This window comes from Homarus americanus, unplaced genomic scaffold (assembly GCF_018991925.1).
Source record: "Homarus americanus isolate GMGI-L3 unplaced genomic scaffold, GMGI_Hamer_2.0 scaffold14467, whole genome shotgun sequence".
NCBI lineage: Eukaryota > Metazoa > Arthropoda > Malacostraca > Decapoda > Nephropidae > Homarus > Homarus americanus.
The window spans coordinates 9,203,496-9,220,606 of NW_024733734.1; the positions used below are offsets into that span (position 1 = coordinate 9,203,496).

At 35.9% G+C, this 17,111-nt stretch overlaps 1 protein-coding gene across 6 annotated transcripts in view; it reads left to right on the forward strand.

The window, feature by feature from the left end:
- LOC121870019 (prestin-like) overlaps positions 1-15,231 on the forward strand; it is a 46,672-nt gene extending 31,441 nt beyond the window's left edge. For 5 of the 6 annotated variants that reach the window (XM_042371748.1, XM_042371744.1, XM_042371746.1 and 2 more), the window contains 14 exons: positions 1,786-1,973; positions 2,219-2,401; positions 2,711-2,821; positions 3,041-3,207; positions 3,886-4,050; positions 4,516-4,620; positions 4,972-5,105; positions 5,431-5,593; positions 5,935-6,111; positions 8,367-8,639; positions 9,860-10,042; positions 10,508-10,642; positions 10,928-11,057; positions 11,207-15,231. In XM_042371748.1, coding sequence (XP_042227682.1) covers positions 1,786-1,973; positions 2,219-2,401; positions 2,711-2,821; positions 3,041-3,207; positions 3,886-4,050; positions 4,516-4,620; positions 4,972-5,105; positions 5,431-5,593; positions 5,935-6,111; positions 8,367-8,639; positions 9,860-10,042; positions 10,508-10,642; positions 10,928-11,057; positions 11,207-11,352 — 2,260 coding nt within the window. In that variant the 3' untranslated portion in view covers positions 11,353-15,231. Of the gene's footprint in view, positions 1-837; positions 1,093-1,785; positions 1,974-2,218; positions 2,402-2,710; positions 2,822-3,040; positions 3,208-3,885; positions 4,051-4,515; positions 4,621-4,971; positions 5,106-5,430; positions 5,594-5,934; positions 6,112-8,366; positions 8,640-9,859; positions 10,043-10,507; positions 10,643-10,927; positions 11,058-11,206 lie in introns of those variants that run through there. The other variant, XM_042371747.1, reaches the window with a different exon arrangement.
- The last annotated feature ends 1,880 nt before the right edge of the window (positions 15,232-17,111 follow it).

Genomic DNA, 17,111 nt, shown 5'->3' on the forward strand with positions numbered 1-17,111 from the left:
GACATGAAATTAAGGTCCAAATCTGAATGGATTCAGGTGAGCTATTGTCGAGTCAGCGTCCACAATCGAATCCCAATGGCGCGAAAATCCTTCCATTGTGGGTAATTTGTTCCAGCGAAATCTTTTCTCGTCGGTGTGATGTAAGAGACAACTGTAACTTAAACGTAAGCGATCCCTAGAGTTGTGTGAGAATGTAAGTAAAACCAGACACCATAGAAAACTGAAGACTAAGCGTTACTTAACGTATTATAGCATATACTAACCTAATTCTCAACGCGGAAATTTGATCAAACACTCACTCAAAATTAATATAGTCTCTGCCAAAATAAGTTGTGCATCACTCACAAAATATTCAAGTTCCGATTAAGGTTGTGTTTATGTGTGCACTCTCAGAACTCTCAGAAAATGTTAAACTAGGATTATTTATTTTACTCCACATCAGCCACATTCACCTATCTCCAGGCATCAACTCAGCCTTGGGCCTTCCTGAGGTAAAATTTGTCCCTGACAATTTTTTTTATCTTAATTTAATCGACATCACATTAGAATGTCTGCTCGAACAAAAACTAATTTATTCCCAAATCTTAACCTTAAATATAGGAGTAACAGCATGAAATGTCTCAGACCCTCCACAGCGGTGCTCACGTGTTGATCATAAAGTTTAAACCTAACTTCCCCATTATCCTTCACGCTTACTTGTTCGTGTGAGCAGGACACCCCGCGCACCAGCACGACCTTCTTATTTGGTTTTGTGGGCGTTCTTTAGTGGGTAACCTTATGACAATTCTCTGAGGGTCTTAGGAGAGTTAGTCACCTCTGTCCGGACCGCCCGAGAGGTCGTGAACGCTGGCTGAACAGTGTGTGTCCGTAAAACAACGAACCTTTGTTAGCACCAGCTACGGAACTTATAAACAGTTTTAAACAAAGAATTGGAATTACCTCAAGTTATTCATACCAGTATTACTACCAGTACTTAACTATTAAGTGTTGTGTATTATGAACTATGAGAGTGCCTGTTAAGAGAGGAGACTTCACCGGCCACCCCAACAGGGCGGGGGAGCAAGGGAGTGGGAAGGGTTATGGTGTGATACGGTGAGTTGTTTTGTTGTGTTGTAAAATACAGTATATTTGGTTGCAATTTGAGCGTAAATCTTTTATTATGCGTGAATATATATTATGTTAAGTGATAATATGATAAAATTATATTGAGAAAAAATTATTTGTTCCTTTTTAATCTCCGAAGCGAAGCCAATAGAAACGAAGTTAAAACGGTTTCTCATTTTCGTCAGATTTTGTAGCCGATGAATTTGAAGCAACTTTCTGTATGGGAAGGTTTATTTAATCTTACTAATAAAGTGGCTTAACTCTACCACAATTTTACCAATACTGATATACTGTCTGTGTAAAATACTTCCCGTGTAAAATACATCTCGTTCACTATACGGTATTAACAAGTGTGTGTGAAACTCATATAAGATGTAATGAGGGAGGATTATATTCAACCAGATTCAAAATAGGAAAAAAATATTCAGAATCATAAGCAAAGAATACCCTGTACAGAGTTAGGCAAATAGCATAGGTACAAAATTCCTATAATGAAGTTACACCATAAAATTAGCGCCATATTACACAAATAATAAAATAATTAAGGTGTCATATTGGTAGACCTATTTATTACTGATTTTCTTCTACAGTAAAAAAAAAATCAATAATATTTTTCTTGAATGTGATCCAGAAACGTCCAAAAAATCTCTATCTATCTATGTTTTATCTTTTTCTCCACAGTGAGGTGGGGTCGCGTGCCACCGTTCTGTCGACTATGGGTCACGGCGAAAGTCATGGTGACACTGGTGCGGGAGGAGGAGGAGGAGGAGGAGGAGGAGGAGGAGGGTGCGAGATGTGTGTAATGAGACCGGCACTCAACGTCACTCAGCGCGCCAACAGCTACGACTACCGCCCACCACACAGACCTCGTAATTATGCTTTAATTTATCCTTTTCGCCACTTATCGGCCTTTTACTTTTGATCTTAGCTAAAAAGACGAGATGCTGTAGTGAGTAATGTAAACTTGAACTCTTAGTGTTCAGGTTTATATTTGAATGAGTGCAGTATTTTGCAAGGGAATTGTGTTTTTTTTTTAGCTCTGCCTGGCCATCCAAGATTGTGTGGGAAAGAGCTAACGTGAGTACTGTTGATTTTTTTCACTTTTTTCTTTTAGGTTTCCTGGAAAGTGTCCAGACTAAAGTTGCAGAGTCATGTGCATGTTCGGGGAGTTGCATACTGTCCACCATCACGAATCGGTTGCCCATCCTAACCTGGCTGCCAGCTTACAGCATACGATCCTCACTCTTTGGTGACACAGTGGCTGGCTGCACGGTAGCCATTATGCACATACCCCAAGGTCAGTTCTACCACATTATATTATACATGCAGGGTATACACTATTTATAAATGTTCTGTAGTTCCCTGTAGCTTACGCACTTGGGATTTTTAAATAATGAATACCATTCTGCTCCTTTTTTTTTGTAAAATTTACAATATTGTATTAATATTTTCAAATTTTTGGGTGGTATATGCATATTAGTCCTTATAATCGTTTAAATCTTTCTAAGAAATTTTTTTACAATTTAGAAAATAAAACATTTCACTGTATATTTGTTCTTAATCATTTGATACTGTAATTTAATGTTAAAATGGTTATAATTGGCAGGGATGGCATATGCATTGTTGGGTGGACTGCCTCCCATCACAGGCATATACATGGCCTTCTTCCCTGTCCTTATGTACATAATCTTTGGTACCTCACATCACTGTTCCGTGGGTAAGTGTGTCAAACTTCCTCTCAATAAACTTTGAAGTAGTGTGAAAGTCTTTTATCTCTCTCATTACAATAGAGTTCTTAAGTCTCCGTGAGGCTTTGGTCTAGCAGTTCCATCTACTTTGTCAAAAAAAAAGATTAGAATTAAGAGTTTTTTCCATTTAAAGTATGAAAGCATTTTTTTAACTCCCCAGTAACTACTTTCCTTCTTGTGGTTCACAGGGACCTTTGCTGTTGTTTGTCTGATGACGGGAAAAGTTGTAGGAGACTTCGCTACAGACCCAACCGAAGATCCAGATGCATTGCTTGCTGGGAACTCAACTGAGGAACCAACTTACACCCCTAACCAAGTGGCAGCAATTGTGGCGCTGATGAATGGAATAATAGGGGTATGATATAACAATACTGTACTGTATCGTTGTTATAACTTTATTGCAGAAATGCTGAAATAACACATTTGTAGTACTGTACTGATTTTTTCCTATTGTTATACACACATGACTGGTGTCACACATACACAGTACCAATATAGAAGCTCCATAATGCACATTCATGATAATATTTGTGAATTGGGGAAAGGGTAAATTAAACTGTAAATGGTGAAGCTGGTCGTCATTCTTAGTTTTGTACAGTAACAGCATTCTTCCAAAACCCAGCCCGCTTAAGACATGCTCGATAGTCCTCAACGTCTTTCTCAAGTGAATGTATTTTGTACAGATAGTTTTTTTTCGGTAACTCATCGTGAATATTAAGGTCACTACATGTGACTTATAAACTTCAAAGAATTATTAAATGAAAAAAAAATCTAAACTTTCTCATGAAAATTTCACATGCACATTCTTGAGCAAATTTCCCTGCAAAATTAACTTTAGAAATATTCTCCTGTATTTGTTTTGTTTTTGTTTTTAAAGAAAATGAAGGTTGGATGTTAAGCAGCAATGATATTAAATGACTGAGTTAGCCAGTCAGGATTAATATTCATGATATTCATAAAGCTTCTCAACACAGCTAAAATAAACTTATGGTTCACAGACTTTTACTCTTGTATAACGGTATAATTTTTACAGCTGGTGCTTGGTGCGCTGCAGCTGGGAACCCTCTGTGTGTTTCTCTCGGATATGTTGGTGTCGGGATTCACCACAGGAGCAGCAGTTCATGTTCTGACTTCACAAATAAAATATCTCTTCGGTTTAAAAGTACCAAGATACAGTGGCCCATTTAAAATCATATATGTAAGTTTATACATTACATGTATTGTTTATGTCTGATGAGGGTTTATTTATTTATTTTTTACATTCAAATTTGGCCACTCATAATATGAATAATGTCTTCTGATGTGCTTGTAAACTTCTATTAATTTATCTGTTGTCCATCTATAGTACAGTATAAGCTAGGCAACTGCAGGTGTTCATATCTTATTTGAGGTGCTGAAGTGCTAGATATTCTCAATCAACTTGCAGCTTACCATATTACGGTACAAAAAAAATCAATATGCTTTTTATTAATATTTTTTTCAACTTACAATTGTTGCAGTATATACCAGCGATATATGGGGGGGGGGTGAAAGTAGTTTGATAATTACTGGAATGAATACAGTACTGTACTGTTTATCATGTTCACCTGTAATATTGAATACAGTAAAGAATTTATATTTATTATTTTTTGTGTTTTGTAATTGCTTTCATGTTTCTTTACAGACATATAGGGATCTCATCAGCCAGTTGCTTGCTGCTAATCCGGCTGCCATGGTGATTTCTGGAGTAACAATAGCAGTTCTGGCTTTAAATAATGAGGTCATAAAGGTTAATATCTATCCTGTTATTTTCATTTTTTATACTGTATTCTTATCTGATATACCATATTGTATTGTACTGTCAAACCAAATACCTGTAAAATCATAGTTGAAATTGTGTGTAGTTGTATAGTTGATAATGTTTTGTTTTTTAACGAACTTGTCTTACAATAATTATTTCTCCGGAATATTTATAGTTTCTAGATAATAAAGGATTGCTAGTTATGGTTTGTTATTTGTATTGCTGCTTTGTAAAATTATATGCAGTGCAGTGATTATTTTTCTTTTTTGGGCCCAGGTTGCATAAGAATATGTAAATTATTTCACTCTTACAACAGTCAGGTTTGTTTATCTTTGGCAGCCGTGGTTCCGTACAAAAACTAAGATCCCCATCCCAATTGAACTCATAGCAGTCATCATTGGTACATTAGCTTCCTACTTCGGCCACCTTCATGAAAATTACGACATCAGAATTGTTGGTGAAATTCCCACTGGGTGAGTTAATAATGACGCAGTGGATAAGTGTCGTTCTTATTTTGTTTTATTCAATATAATTTAAATACAGTGTAATAACTCGCCCCTACAGGAACTGTCATAAGTGTTTGACTGTAGCTGGCCCCTATGGAAGGTCATATAAACTGAAAAGTCCTCTTTTTTTTTACAAATTGGCAGAAAAGAGCAGTACAGTAATAGAGTTAAGAGTTGAGCTTTGAGTTTACCTTACACCAATTTAGTATAATACTTTCTAGTTACATTGACACAAGTTGAGAATATGTGTTTATTGGTATTACTGTATTTTCCTCTTTTTTTTTCTTTCCAGGCTACCCATACCTACAGCACCGCCCTTTGAGCTCATCCCTGACGTGGCTGTTGACTCTATTGTAATCACCATTGTGGCTTACACGGTGTCCTTCTCCATGGCCAAGATTTTTGCCAAGCGACACAGTTATCAAGTCGACGCAACTCAAGAACTTTATGCACTGGTAGGGTCTTGTTTCTTACATGAATGTTAGGTAATACAACTTATTTCTCCAGATGAAAAAATACCCTAACGCTACCTGGAGCATTAGGGTGTTAATCATCAGGAGAAATAAACTGAGTAGAATGACTAATCTTCATATTTCTAGGTGTTGCATAGTAATTTAACACTACCTCTGACATGGAAAGATCAATAAAATGTAACCCACAGCTCTTATCAGTATCAATTCTCACTTACAATTTTAGAGATTGAGTGAGAGAGAGAGAGCTTTGTCACACACATTATCAACTACCGTAAACACCAGAAGACATAGAAAATTAATTCAAATCACTGTATTATCCACAGGGCATAAGTAATGTATTCGGATCGTTCTTCGGCTGCGCCCCTATAGCCGTCTCACTCTCCCGTTCACTCATCCAGGAGGCTGTGGGCGGAGTAACGCAGATCACGTCTTTAATATGCTGCTGCCTTCTTCTGATAGTCTTATTGTTTATTGGGCCTGTGTTTGAGACCCTCCCTAACGTGAGTACTGTGTGCTGTTTGTGTGTTGAGTGCTCTTAGTGATGGGTGAGTACTGAACTCTTAATGATGGATGAGTACTGTTAATGGTGGTTAAGTACTGTACTGTTGATGATGGGTGAGTACTGATAATGAAGGTTGAGTACTTTTAATGATGGTGGAGTACACTTAATGATGGTTGAATACTGTTAATGATGCTTGAGTACATTTAATGATGGTTGAGTACTCTTAATTGTTGGTTGAATTCAATTATTGATGGTTAAGTACTCATAATTAAGGTTGAGTATATTTAATGATGGTTGAGTACAATTAATGATGGTTGAGTACAATTAATGGTGGTTGAGTACAAATAATGATGGTTGAGTAATATTTATGATGCTTAAGTATTGGTTGAGTTGTTAATGATGTTTGAGTACAAATAATGATTGTTGAGTACTCTTATTAATGGTTGAGTACTTTTAATTATGGTTGAGTACTCTTAATGATGGTTGAGTTGTTAATGATGGTTGAGTACTATTAATGTTGGTTGAGTTCAGTTAATAATGGTCGACTACAGTTAATTATTGTTGAGTACTCTTAATTATGGTTGAGTACTCTTACTAATGGTTGAGTACTCTTAATGATGGTTGAGTACTATTAATGATGATTGAGTACTCTTACTAATGGTTGAGTACTCTTACTAATGGTTGAGTACTCTTAATGATGGTTGAGTACTATTAATGATGATTGAGTACTCTTACTAATGGTTGAGTACTCTTAATGATGGTTGAGTACTATTATTGAAGGTTGAGTACTCTTACTAATGGTTGAGTACTCTTAATGATGGTTGAGTACTATTAATGATGGTTGAGTACTCTTACTAATGGTTGAGTACTCTTAATGATGGTTGAGTACTATTAATGATGGTTGAATACTTTTACTAATGGTTGAGTACTCTTACTAATGGTTGAGTACTCTTACTAATGGTTGAGTACTCTTAATGATGGTTGAATACTTTTACTAATGGTTGAGTACTCTTACTAATGGTTGAGTACTCTTACTAATGGTTGAGTACTCTTAATGATGGTTGAGTACTATTAATGATGGTTGAATACTTTTACTAATGGTTGAGTACTCTTACTAATGGTTGAGTACTCTTAATGATGGTTGAGTACTATTAGTGATGATTGAGTACTCTTACTAATGGTTGAGTACTCTTAATGATGGTTGAGTACTATTATTGAAGGTTGAGTACTCTTACTAATGGTTGAGTACTCTTAATGATGGTTGAGTACTATTAATGATGGTTGAGTACTCTTACTAATGGTTGAGTACTCTTAATGATGGTTGAGTACTATTAATGATGGTTGAATACTTTTACTAATGGTTGAGTACTCTTACTAATGGTTGAGTACTCTTACTAATGGTTGAGTACTCTTAATGATGGTTGAGTACTATTAATGATGGTTGAATACTTTTACTAATGGTTGAGTACTCTTACTAATGGTTGAGTACTCTTAATGATGGTTGAGTACTATTAATGATGGTTGAGTACTCTTAATGATGCTTGAGTTCTATTGGTTGAGTTGTTAATGATGGTTGAGTACTCTTAATGATGCTTGAGTACTATTGGTGAGTTGTTTGCTAATGATGGTTGAGTACTATTAATGTTGGTTGAGTTCAATTAATGATGATTGAGTACAATTTATTATTGATTAGTACTCAATGGTTGGGTACTCTAAATGATGGTTGTGAACTTGTACTGATGTTTGAGTACAATTAATGATGGTTGAGTACTATTTGGCTGAGTATTGATAATAGTTAAGTACTCTTAATGATGGTTGAGTACTCTTAATAATGGTTAATATTTGTCACTATACAGAACACACTACAGGTTGACATTATTGCCTCTTACTTGAAGGATGAAGTTAATTATCGGAAGGTATTTAATTATCAGAGGTTATATAATTATCACAGGTTATTTAATTATTGAAAGTTTGTATTTCAGAAGATGTCATTACTTCAATTTCCTTTATAATACAGTATATTTATATGTATAGTGACCCACAATAGTCTTGATGTCTTTCCTCCTGAACAATGAATGACTCGTGAATTTGAAGCCTTAATAGACAGAATAATCTACTGCTTCGGGTTCATGAGTGAATCGTGGTGGTTTATGGAACAGTAGCTAGGAGAGGTGACAGGAATTCTATGGGTGACTACATTAATGTCATGGTTACAAACATTAATTTTCTTTTCTTTTCTTTTCTTTTTCACAGTGTGTTCTCTCCGCCATTATTGTAGTAGCATTAAAGGGGATGTTCTTGCAAGTTCATGACCTGAAACGAGTGTGGGTTGTGTCTCGTACTGAGGGAATGATATGGCTCTCGGCTTTCCTGGGCGTAGTAATCATCGACATTGACTATGGTCTGGTGATTGGCATTATAGTATCCCTAGTGGTACTCCTGAGCCGCACGCAACAACCCAAAACTGCACGCCTTGGTCACGTGCCAAACACCGACCTGTATTTGGACGTCAAGAAGTATTCTGCGGTAAGTTTCTTGAATTTTTGGGTTAATGTTATAACTGTGGCTTCATTAGATTGACTGTTTAATGTTTGTCTTGTTGTAAGAACCATAAACAGAAGAGAAATATAAAAATTAGGTACAGTAGAGTTTATTGATTTATGAGTGTGGTAGAGTTACACCAGCACATGTAGTAAACTAACACATGAGGTACAAGCAACTCATCAGTGGCCAAGAGGATAAAGTAAAGAGATGACCATATTTCCATAAGTCTTACCAACACTTACCCAGTACAGGTACCATGTTTTACCAGTCTTCACCAGTCAGAGGAGAAGTTGAAAGGTCTAACTGGAAAGCAATATTGTGAATGACATCTATTTGAGATGTACTGCCAATATAACTGTGGGCCAGTTGAAAAGTACCATATCGCTTATATTAATGATCATCAACTCTATGGGTTCCTGTAATGTTTCATCATTTACGGTAATCAATGGATTTTGTATAATTATACATGGTTAGTTAATTATAGTGAGTTTTTAAGTAAAAGAATAAAGATATATCTGCATAGTATACATGTTAAGCCTTTTATTTTGAATGTTGTTGGATTTGATTATTATTATTTTACGATTATTACTGTAGGTGATATTTGTTTCAGTGTCATGAAATAGTGGTAGACTTGGGTCTGGGGCAGTACAGAACATGTTGTGGGTGGCTTCCCTATTATTTACATTTAAATATATTAGTTCTGTTTATAGTATTGTGTTCAGGTAATACAAAGTTTGAGGTTAGGAATGTCTGAAAATGGCCAAATTATGAAGTATGGAGGTTTTGCTGTAAATTAAAATTAATATACTGTAGTATATAGTCGACTCACTGGACCTCGGACCCTCACTTATTCAAAGGGGACTCAACAACCCCGTGTCATGTGGGTGAGACGGTATTAACAGGATGGGGTTCTCATACAGGTTGTTCACATGTCCCGATCTCGTAAAGTGGGATATCGTACAGGGTATTTAATTCTGGTCATGGGGACCACATTAATGTTCTATTCAGTGTTTTTAACTCATTGAATCACAGATCAAAGCCAATTGGCAATACTGTACAGTATATCCAGGGTACAGCAATTCTATAATCAGCTGGAAATTTCATCCATTATTTTGTAACAACATTTTATCAGGAAATCTCGTCTGTTTAAGCTGAAGTTTCTATAAACTGTAATTAACTTGACTCTTGCTTCTTGTAAACAGGTAGTAGAAATACCAACAGTGAGCATCTTCCAGTTTGGTGGGCCTTTGCACTTTGCAAACACTGAATACTTCCAACTACAGTTGGTGTCTATGACAGGTCTAGATGCATCCAGTATTGCCACAACTAAATCACTAATCCAGAAACAATTGTCTGAAACAGATATTGCCAGCCAGTCAACTAAGGTAAGATTTGAACTGTACACACATACAGTATCTCTTGAACATAGGTCCTGTACAGTACATCAATTGAGATATTATATTATTTTTCAATCATAGCATTTATTGTCTCAGGGAGACATTAAAGTAAAAATATCATATAGTAATGGAAATATCTCCTGAAATTATTAATTAAATACAGTACAGGGGGTCCCTGACTTACAAACACCCGCCGATATGAACGAGGTTAAACTTGAAATTTACAGTACCGTATTTTATTTACCTGATGTATTATTTTTTATTTTCATTTGCTATACGGTACTTGTTGTGTAGAATTTATTGAGTTGTTTCCTGTTTTCTCAATATATCACCATAATAACACTTTATGCACCTCACAAGAAGCATTACAATACTGTACGTATTTGTAGTAAATTACTTTACGTTTTTTTCTAACATATTAATAACTAACCCTCTCAATCGATTAAACAATAGGAAGTCAATGGCAGTGCCTCCACTGACAACAACAATCAGGCCACCACTAAGGGGGCCGCCAGTAAGGGGATCACCTTCATCAAAAACAAGTTCAGCGGCACCAAGAAACCAAAGGAAGTGACCCTGGCTGTTCCTGTAAGTTTTACAATGTCACATTTATTGTACCATGGACCTGGCTTGTAGCTCACTACACTCGCCATTGAATCCCAACACATCAGAGTGCCCCCCTAAAAATATTTTTCTAGATCCGCCACTGCTTTACTAAGGCTTTTTTCTCCATACAGAACAAAATTTACACTTATATGATATGTATATAACTTGATTTGTTTTTCCTTTATATAACAAATACAGCATACAGAATTTTGATGATAATGTAAGTACAGCACTGTGTTAAATATTACATTGTACATTATCTTGCAGGAGGTTCAGTGGTTGGTGATTGAGATGAGTGGTGTCAGCTATGTGGACACAAGTGGTGGAAATCTTTTGGTTCAGCTGTATAAAGACTACAAGAAAGCAGGAATTGTAATATGTCTGGCAGCGACCTCAGGTTTGTCACGTTTATATACGTTAGTCTTGTGAATATTGTCCCTAAATGATTGAAGTTCTTTTGTTTGATGATTCAGACCATCCTGGGACATGTAGAATATGCTAACAGTTACTGACTATGTAATCTCAACAGATGTATCTCATTTTCAGAAAGTGTACTTGAATCCCTGGAAATCTGTGGGACTCTTAAAGTTATTCCCCGCGAACGCATTTTTCATTCAACCCACGATGCCATTATGGTGCTGACCCATCCTGAGCCGACCACTGTTGCTGATAATTCTTGCACTAAATTATAATGCCTGCATAAAGCTAATGATAATTACAGTATCAGTTGTGTGCGTATATTATAGAATCTGTAGAGTGAACTGTTAAAGAAATTATTTTCATGCCAGATCCTTTTTAATTGAGTCTTGTGAGGATTCTTGAATTTATTAAATTTGTATTTTCAGAGGTGACTTTGGTTTATCATCTTGCATACGTATAGTGTATAGTAATACCTGTACAGTGAGGTGCAGCAGTGTTAAGGTATACATGCTTTATAGTACACTTATGCTGCTTAGCCAATGAACAGAAAATTATATAATGTACTGTACTGTACTGTACTGTACAGTGCCATATAGGTAAGCAATAATTATGAAACACAAAGTAAGTTCAATTTCAAAACATAGAAAAATGTGTTAAAATAAGTGTACTTATTGTTGGGAGAGTGTTGAGGGCAGACAAAACCACTACACTTAATGTATGTACAGTAATTCAGTTTTCACCAGGAGGTACTGTAAGAGTATAAGATTATGTATGAAGCCACTTTATTGTCCTCCCCAAACAAATCTTTGTCTCCTGTAATTATAATCACAGTACAAATGATGGTAAATCACAGTTCTTTTGGTACAAAGTTAAATTTGTAATTATGATGAGTGATATAATGATGTGTTTCTTAACCCAGCAAGTTATTCTGATACTCTAGCAGCCATCTTTGATAGAGTTGGATTTGAAAACAAATATTTTTATATACCCTATACAGGTATATATACTGTACTGTACTGAACATCACTGAGTTGGGGGATAAGTATGGTTATAAAACTTAGATTTGCGGTCATTTATAAATACACTTTCTTAACAATCATTTCTGAAAAGAAAATTACATTTATTAAAATCGAAAAAAATTTGCTTTCACAAGACTGGACACCGTACATTTTAATAGTTATCTCCAGTCTGTATTTTAGAATGTGTTCTAATTTATATTATGAACTTTTTCTGTTACCTTTTCCCTTCGCCATCGATCCGCTCATAAGCCGCTTGGGCAGTCGATCACATCTCTGTTATGCACTGTTGACAAGTACTGGGCATGTACTGGCTCCTAAATGTATCTGTACCTGCGCCAGTGTTGGTCAGTCTGGTCTTGAAAGAGCTCACACTTGGTGCCATCTCAACACTGGCAGATTGTTCCAAAAGTTCACAACTCTCACAATGCAAAAAGTTTGCCTTCACAATTTTCTGGGCTTGTAGCTTCATCAGCCTTGTGCTGTGACCCCTGTCATGTGTTGTGATCAGACTATTATATTTTACACCTGACCATAGTTACTTTTTGTAGCTTAAAACAATATTCATACTACCAGTACAGTACAGTATATGTTTTGATAAAAAATTCCGATTTTACACTTGACCCTAGTAATGTAGGAATTAACAACTAGTAATCCAGTCTCTTTCTCTTCCGCAAGGTTAGGCAAGAATAGGAGAAAAGCTAAGCACAGCGCTGCAATAATGACTTACAGTATATTATGAAATGTACAAACAGGAGTTGGTTCAATAAAGTCAGGACTTTATTGGAGGGAGTCTTGTGGCTGCCATGGGTATCACAGAAACAGGTAAGAGAGGTGGTTACCTTGGTACTGTAGAAGAGTTGTGTCCCTGGATGAGAGTGTAGTTGAGGAGGGAGAGTGATTGAGAGTTGTCCTGGCCTGCCTTTATGCGGAAGTCACTTAGACTTGTAGGAATTGAACGGCCTTTCCATTGGTCAAACAGGACCTCTAGGAATACTGCGGTCACCTCATTGGCTCAAATGCTAGCAACTAGCAAAATGTACTGGACCTGGACTCTGTCTGACTTGCATGTACTTCACTTTTCAAACTTCAAATAGTATTTTTTCTGTGATTTTGTGTTGATGAATTAATAGATTCATTATCAAACTAAATTCTCACTATCTTAGTAAAGTTGCAATCATAAAGGACTATGAAAATTGTGATACTGTATTAGGTTAGTACTTAGTTATTTAGTTATTAGAAACAAGCAGTCATTTTTTTCAAATATTGTACAAGTAATTCCCAGGCAGGTTAAATTAAGTCTTCTATAGTTTTGTAGCTGCAACCTCAATGACTGAGTACATCAGAGGAAGAGGTTACATACTGTACTGTACCGTGAGTTACCACTGGTGACACAAGAGGTTAGATATTATGAGCTCTACTGGTGAAAAAACAATAACTGCTCTGATGAAGTTGAAACCTGGGTGTTGGATGTGTATTAGTGCGTTGCTCAAGCTCAGTCATCTTTTCATTCATCCATTCACAACCAAACTTCTTTTGTTTTGCTAGTTATCAAGTATGGTTGCCAATCATTTTTATTACAGCAACAGATTCCCTATTCTTCATAAATATTCTTGTGGAAGTGCTGTGAGGGCTTCTTACTGCATTTCTGCCGAGTGTGTTCAAAGAGGATAAAATAAAGTGAAAGTGTGCCAAAGGTTTACATTGTTTAAAAGTGACGAAAATAGTCTAGAGTATTTTAAATGCACCACCATCCTCTTGAATAATAATAACAGTACAGTGTGTGTATAGTTAGACCTTGATGAGTATATTTTGTATGCACTGTACTGTAGTTAGATGATAAGATGGGTATATTATACTCTCTTTAGCTTTTAATTATTTTTTTTTTTTTGCTGCTACTAAAATTTGCACATTGAATTCAGCCGTCCTGTGGTCGGTCACAGCTAATTATGATAGGAAATTATTTCAGTTGTAAATTATCATCTAAAAAATCCGCTTTATATTTACTTTAGTTATTCAGTTTCATATTTAATATGATTGAATACATTATCTATATGTATGGAAATAAATTAAAGCCCAGTTTATACTTGTGACCTAAGAGGTTACCTTTATGTGGTAGGAAATTTGGGGTCAGTTTTGAGGCCATGTACTGTGTATATTGGTACTGGGATACTTACATTTGAGTGAGGTGTTAGCACAAATGAAGGTGCATATACAGTACATAGAAGATAATGATGCTAGTCTCAAAATACAAAGAGGTAAATACTTATCAAGAGTGACGAATAACTGGTCAATAGCTGTGTCATTGCAGGCTGGTCAAAAAATTCCTTAGTGAGTCAGTCAGGATTGGTGTTCATAGAAGTGGCTGACATTGGTTAAAGGCATATAATACTGTGATAGTGTAAACCCCCATCAGTGATGAAATAATTGTATGTTTGTATGGTAATGATATTTCTGTACTGTAGTCTTGTTATTTTATAGTATTTACTGTAGTTATAGCTTGGAAGGGCTTTGTGTGCTTTTCTCTGTACTGTAGTTTAATACTCTTGAGTTAACGTTCCCGAAGTAAACTCTTGTTTGTTAACAGAAGGTGCATTATAATGCTATACTTTTGCTTTAATCATCTTCTTCGCTGATTGGCTCATTAGCCGCTTGGGCGATCAGTCACGTCTCTGTTGCACACCGTTGGCAGTATAACAGAGACGTGACCGGCTGACCAAGTGGCTAACGAGCCAATCGGTGAAGAAGATAAAAGTAAAAGCATAGCATAATAATGCACTTTCTGAATGGGTAAAATTTGACAGGACCATTCATGTACATTTATATGAATGCTGTTTTATTAGAAGTGTAAATAGAGGGAACTATAGCAGTAAATATTAATATTTTACTAATAATATTTTAACTGCTTCACCTCTTTATTTTGTTTAAAGGTATGTGAAGCTCCCTTAGTGTCACTATATCCTTAAGGACCATACTTATTGAGCTGTGTATCACAGCAAGATTATGGTACTGGCACACAGATTATACTGTGGCAATCTGCAACATGTTGTTCTCTAACTTATAAGCACAGGGTAATTTGGTAAATCTAGGAGTACATTACAGTATTTGTGACGTAAAAATATTTTACTATTGAAATCATGAATTTTCTTTATACCTTAATATACTGTATTGCCTACATTCTGGAGCCAATACATGTCAAGTACTTGCCAGCAGTGCAATGATAAAAAATGTGACCATCACCAAAGAGGCTAACAGGCCAATGAACCAGTGGTGAAAAGGATAAAGTAAAGGAAGTACTCCAGTAACATATTATGATAACCTGGTAAGAGGATCACAACATCAATATCCAGAAAAAGACAAAGGACATGATTACAGTACTGTACTGTAATTTATACTTGCCTTACAGTAGATACATTATAACTGAACCATCAATATTTTCATGGTTCTCCCATAGACACTGTTACTAAACTGAATGGATGAAAACCATACACTGAGCGATTACATGGTTAATGTAATCTTTTACTTGGCCAGTTGTTCACATGGTCACTAGACTGGTAAATGTTTTTAGCAGTATAAAACGCAAGAATGCACGTGATATAAAACACCTCTAATCACAATTATTCTGTTAATTACACTTTCCTGGAAACTGTTGATAAGGAAAAAGATTCAGGATTTGTAATTGATGACTGAAGGCAACACAGCAGTGAAAAAGGTAACCAAGATTTGGGAATTATAAAGTGTACAGTGCCTTCAAATACAAGGATAGGAAAATGCTCCTTTAGCTTTATGTCACATATGTCCCAGTCTGGATTACTGAATATTGTACAGGCATGGAACCCTACCTCCAGAAAAACTTGAATAGCATCCCTAAAAAGGTGCAATTACACTGAGCGACAAGATGATTCCTGAACTATGCCATCTTGGTTATCCCGGTAGACTGAGGGGGAAGTTTCATAGAGACATTCAAAATATAGAAAGGGATGGGAAAAATTAACCCAGGCCATTTTTAAGAGATGTTACGCACCACCAATACGAGGTGACATAACTTCATGCTCGCCGAGGTATCATGCAGGAATATATAAGGAAATATATCTTCACACTGAAGGTGGTAGTAGACCTATGGAACAGTCTACCAATCCAAGCTGTCGAATGAAGGGCAAGTGGAGAGATGCTACACAGTGACACACAGGCCACTTTCTTACCACTTTCTTGTTGGGTGAATCAGGTAAGTGAAATTTATTGAGATAAATTAGAGATTACTATTACCCCCATGTCTTAAGCGAGAGACGATTACTGGGATAATGATTTGAACAAGTTTAGTTGATTGTTGATTGATTCAGTTAAATCGTCATACAATTTTACATTTGGTTTGGCACGTGTATAGAGGATGTAAGTATACAGGTCGGCAAACACTTTTTCTTATTTTTTCATTTCACCATTTACTACCTGTTCCCGCCGGTTGGTCTGGTCTTAGTTATTTTATCATGAAACTTAATTATCCTGTGTTAGTAGAGGAACGAGTCTTTTGGGTTATTGCATACTTGTGATATTCTTTAACACTGGACCTCGTTTTAGTTTAGTTTAACAAATTAATTGACAAAGCTTGGAGTACAGTTTGCCTATTCTGAGTAATTCAGTCAGGTCTTGACAGCCGACGCCTTCGTCAGTTTAAGAGTTTAGATTTTATTTAATTTATTTCATTCATTGATCGTTGACAGTTTAATGTTATTACTTTTTGAGCAACTAAGGTCGTTTAGCTCTTAACGAGATTATTAATTGCAGTAGACCATCTCCCATAAGGAAGACGTCACATCAGCGGTCAGCCAATCAGGACCCGCCACCGTCGACACTCGGCTGCATTGGAAAACTATTAACAACTCACAAGGAGAATATCTATTACTAAGTTTTAAATAATTTCTTCCAATTTTGGTTTTATATCTATGTATAAACAATATAATAAATTAATAAATACTTTGAATTCAAATAAGTATACGGTTTAATTTCACTTTTACATA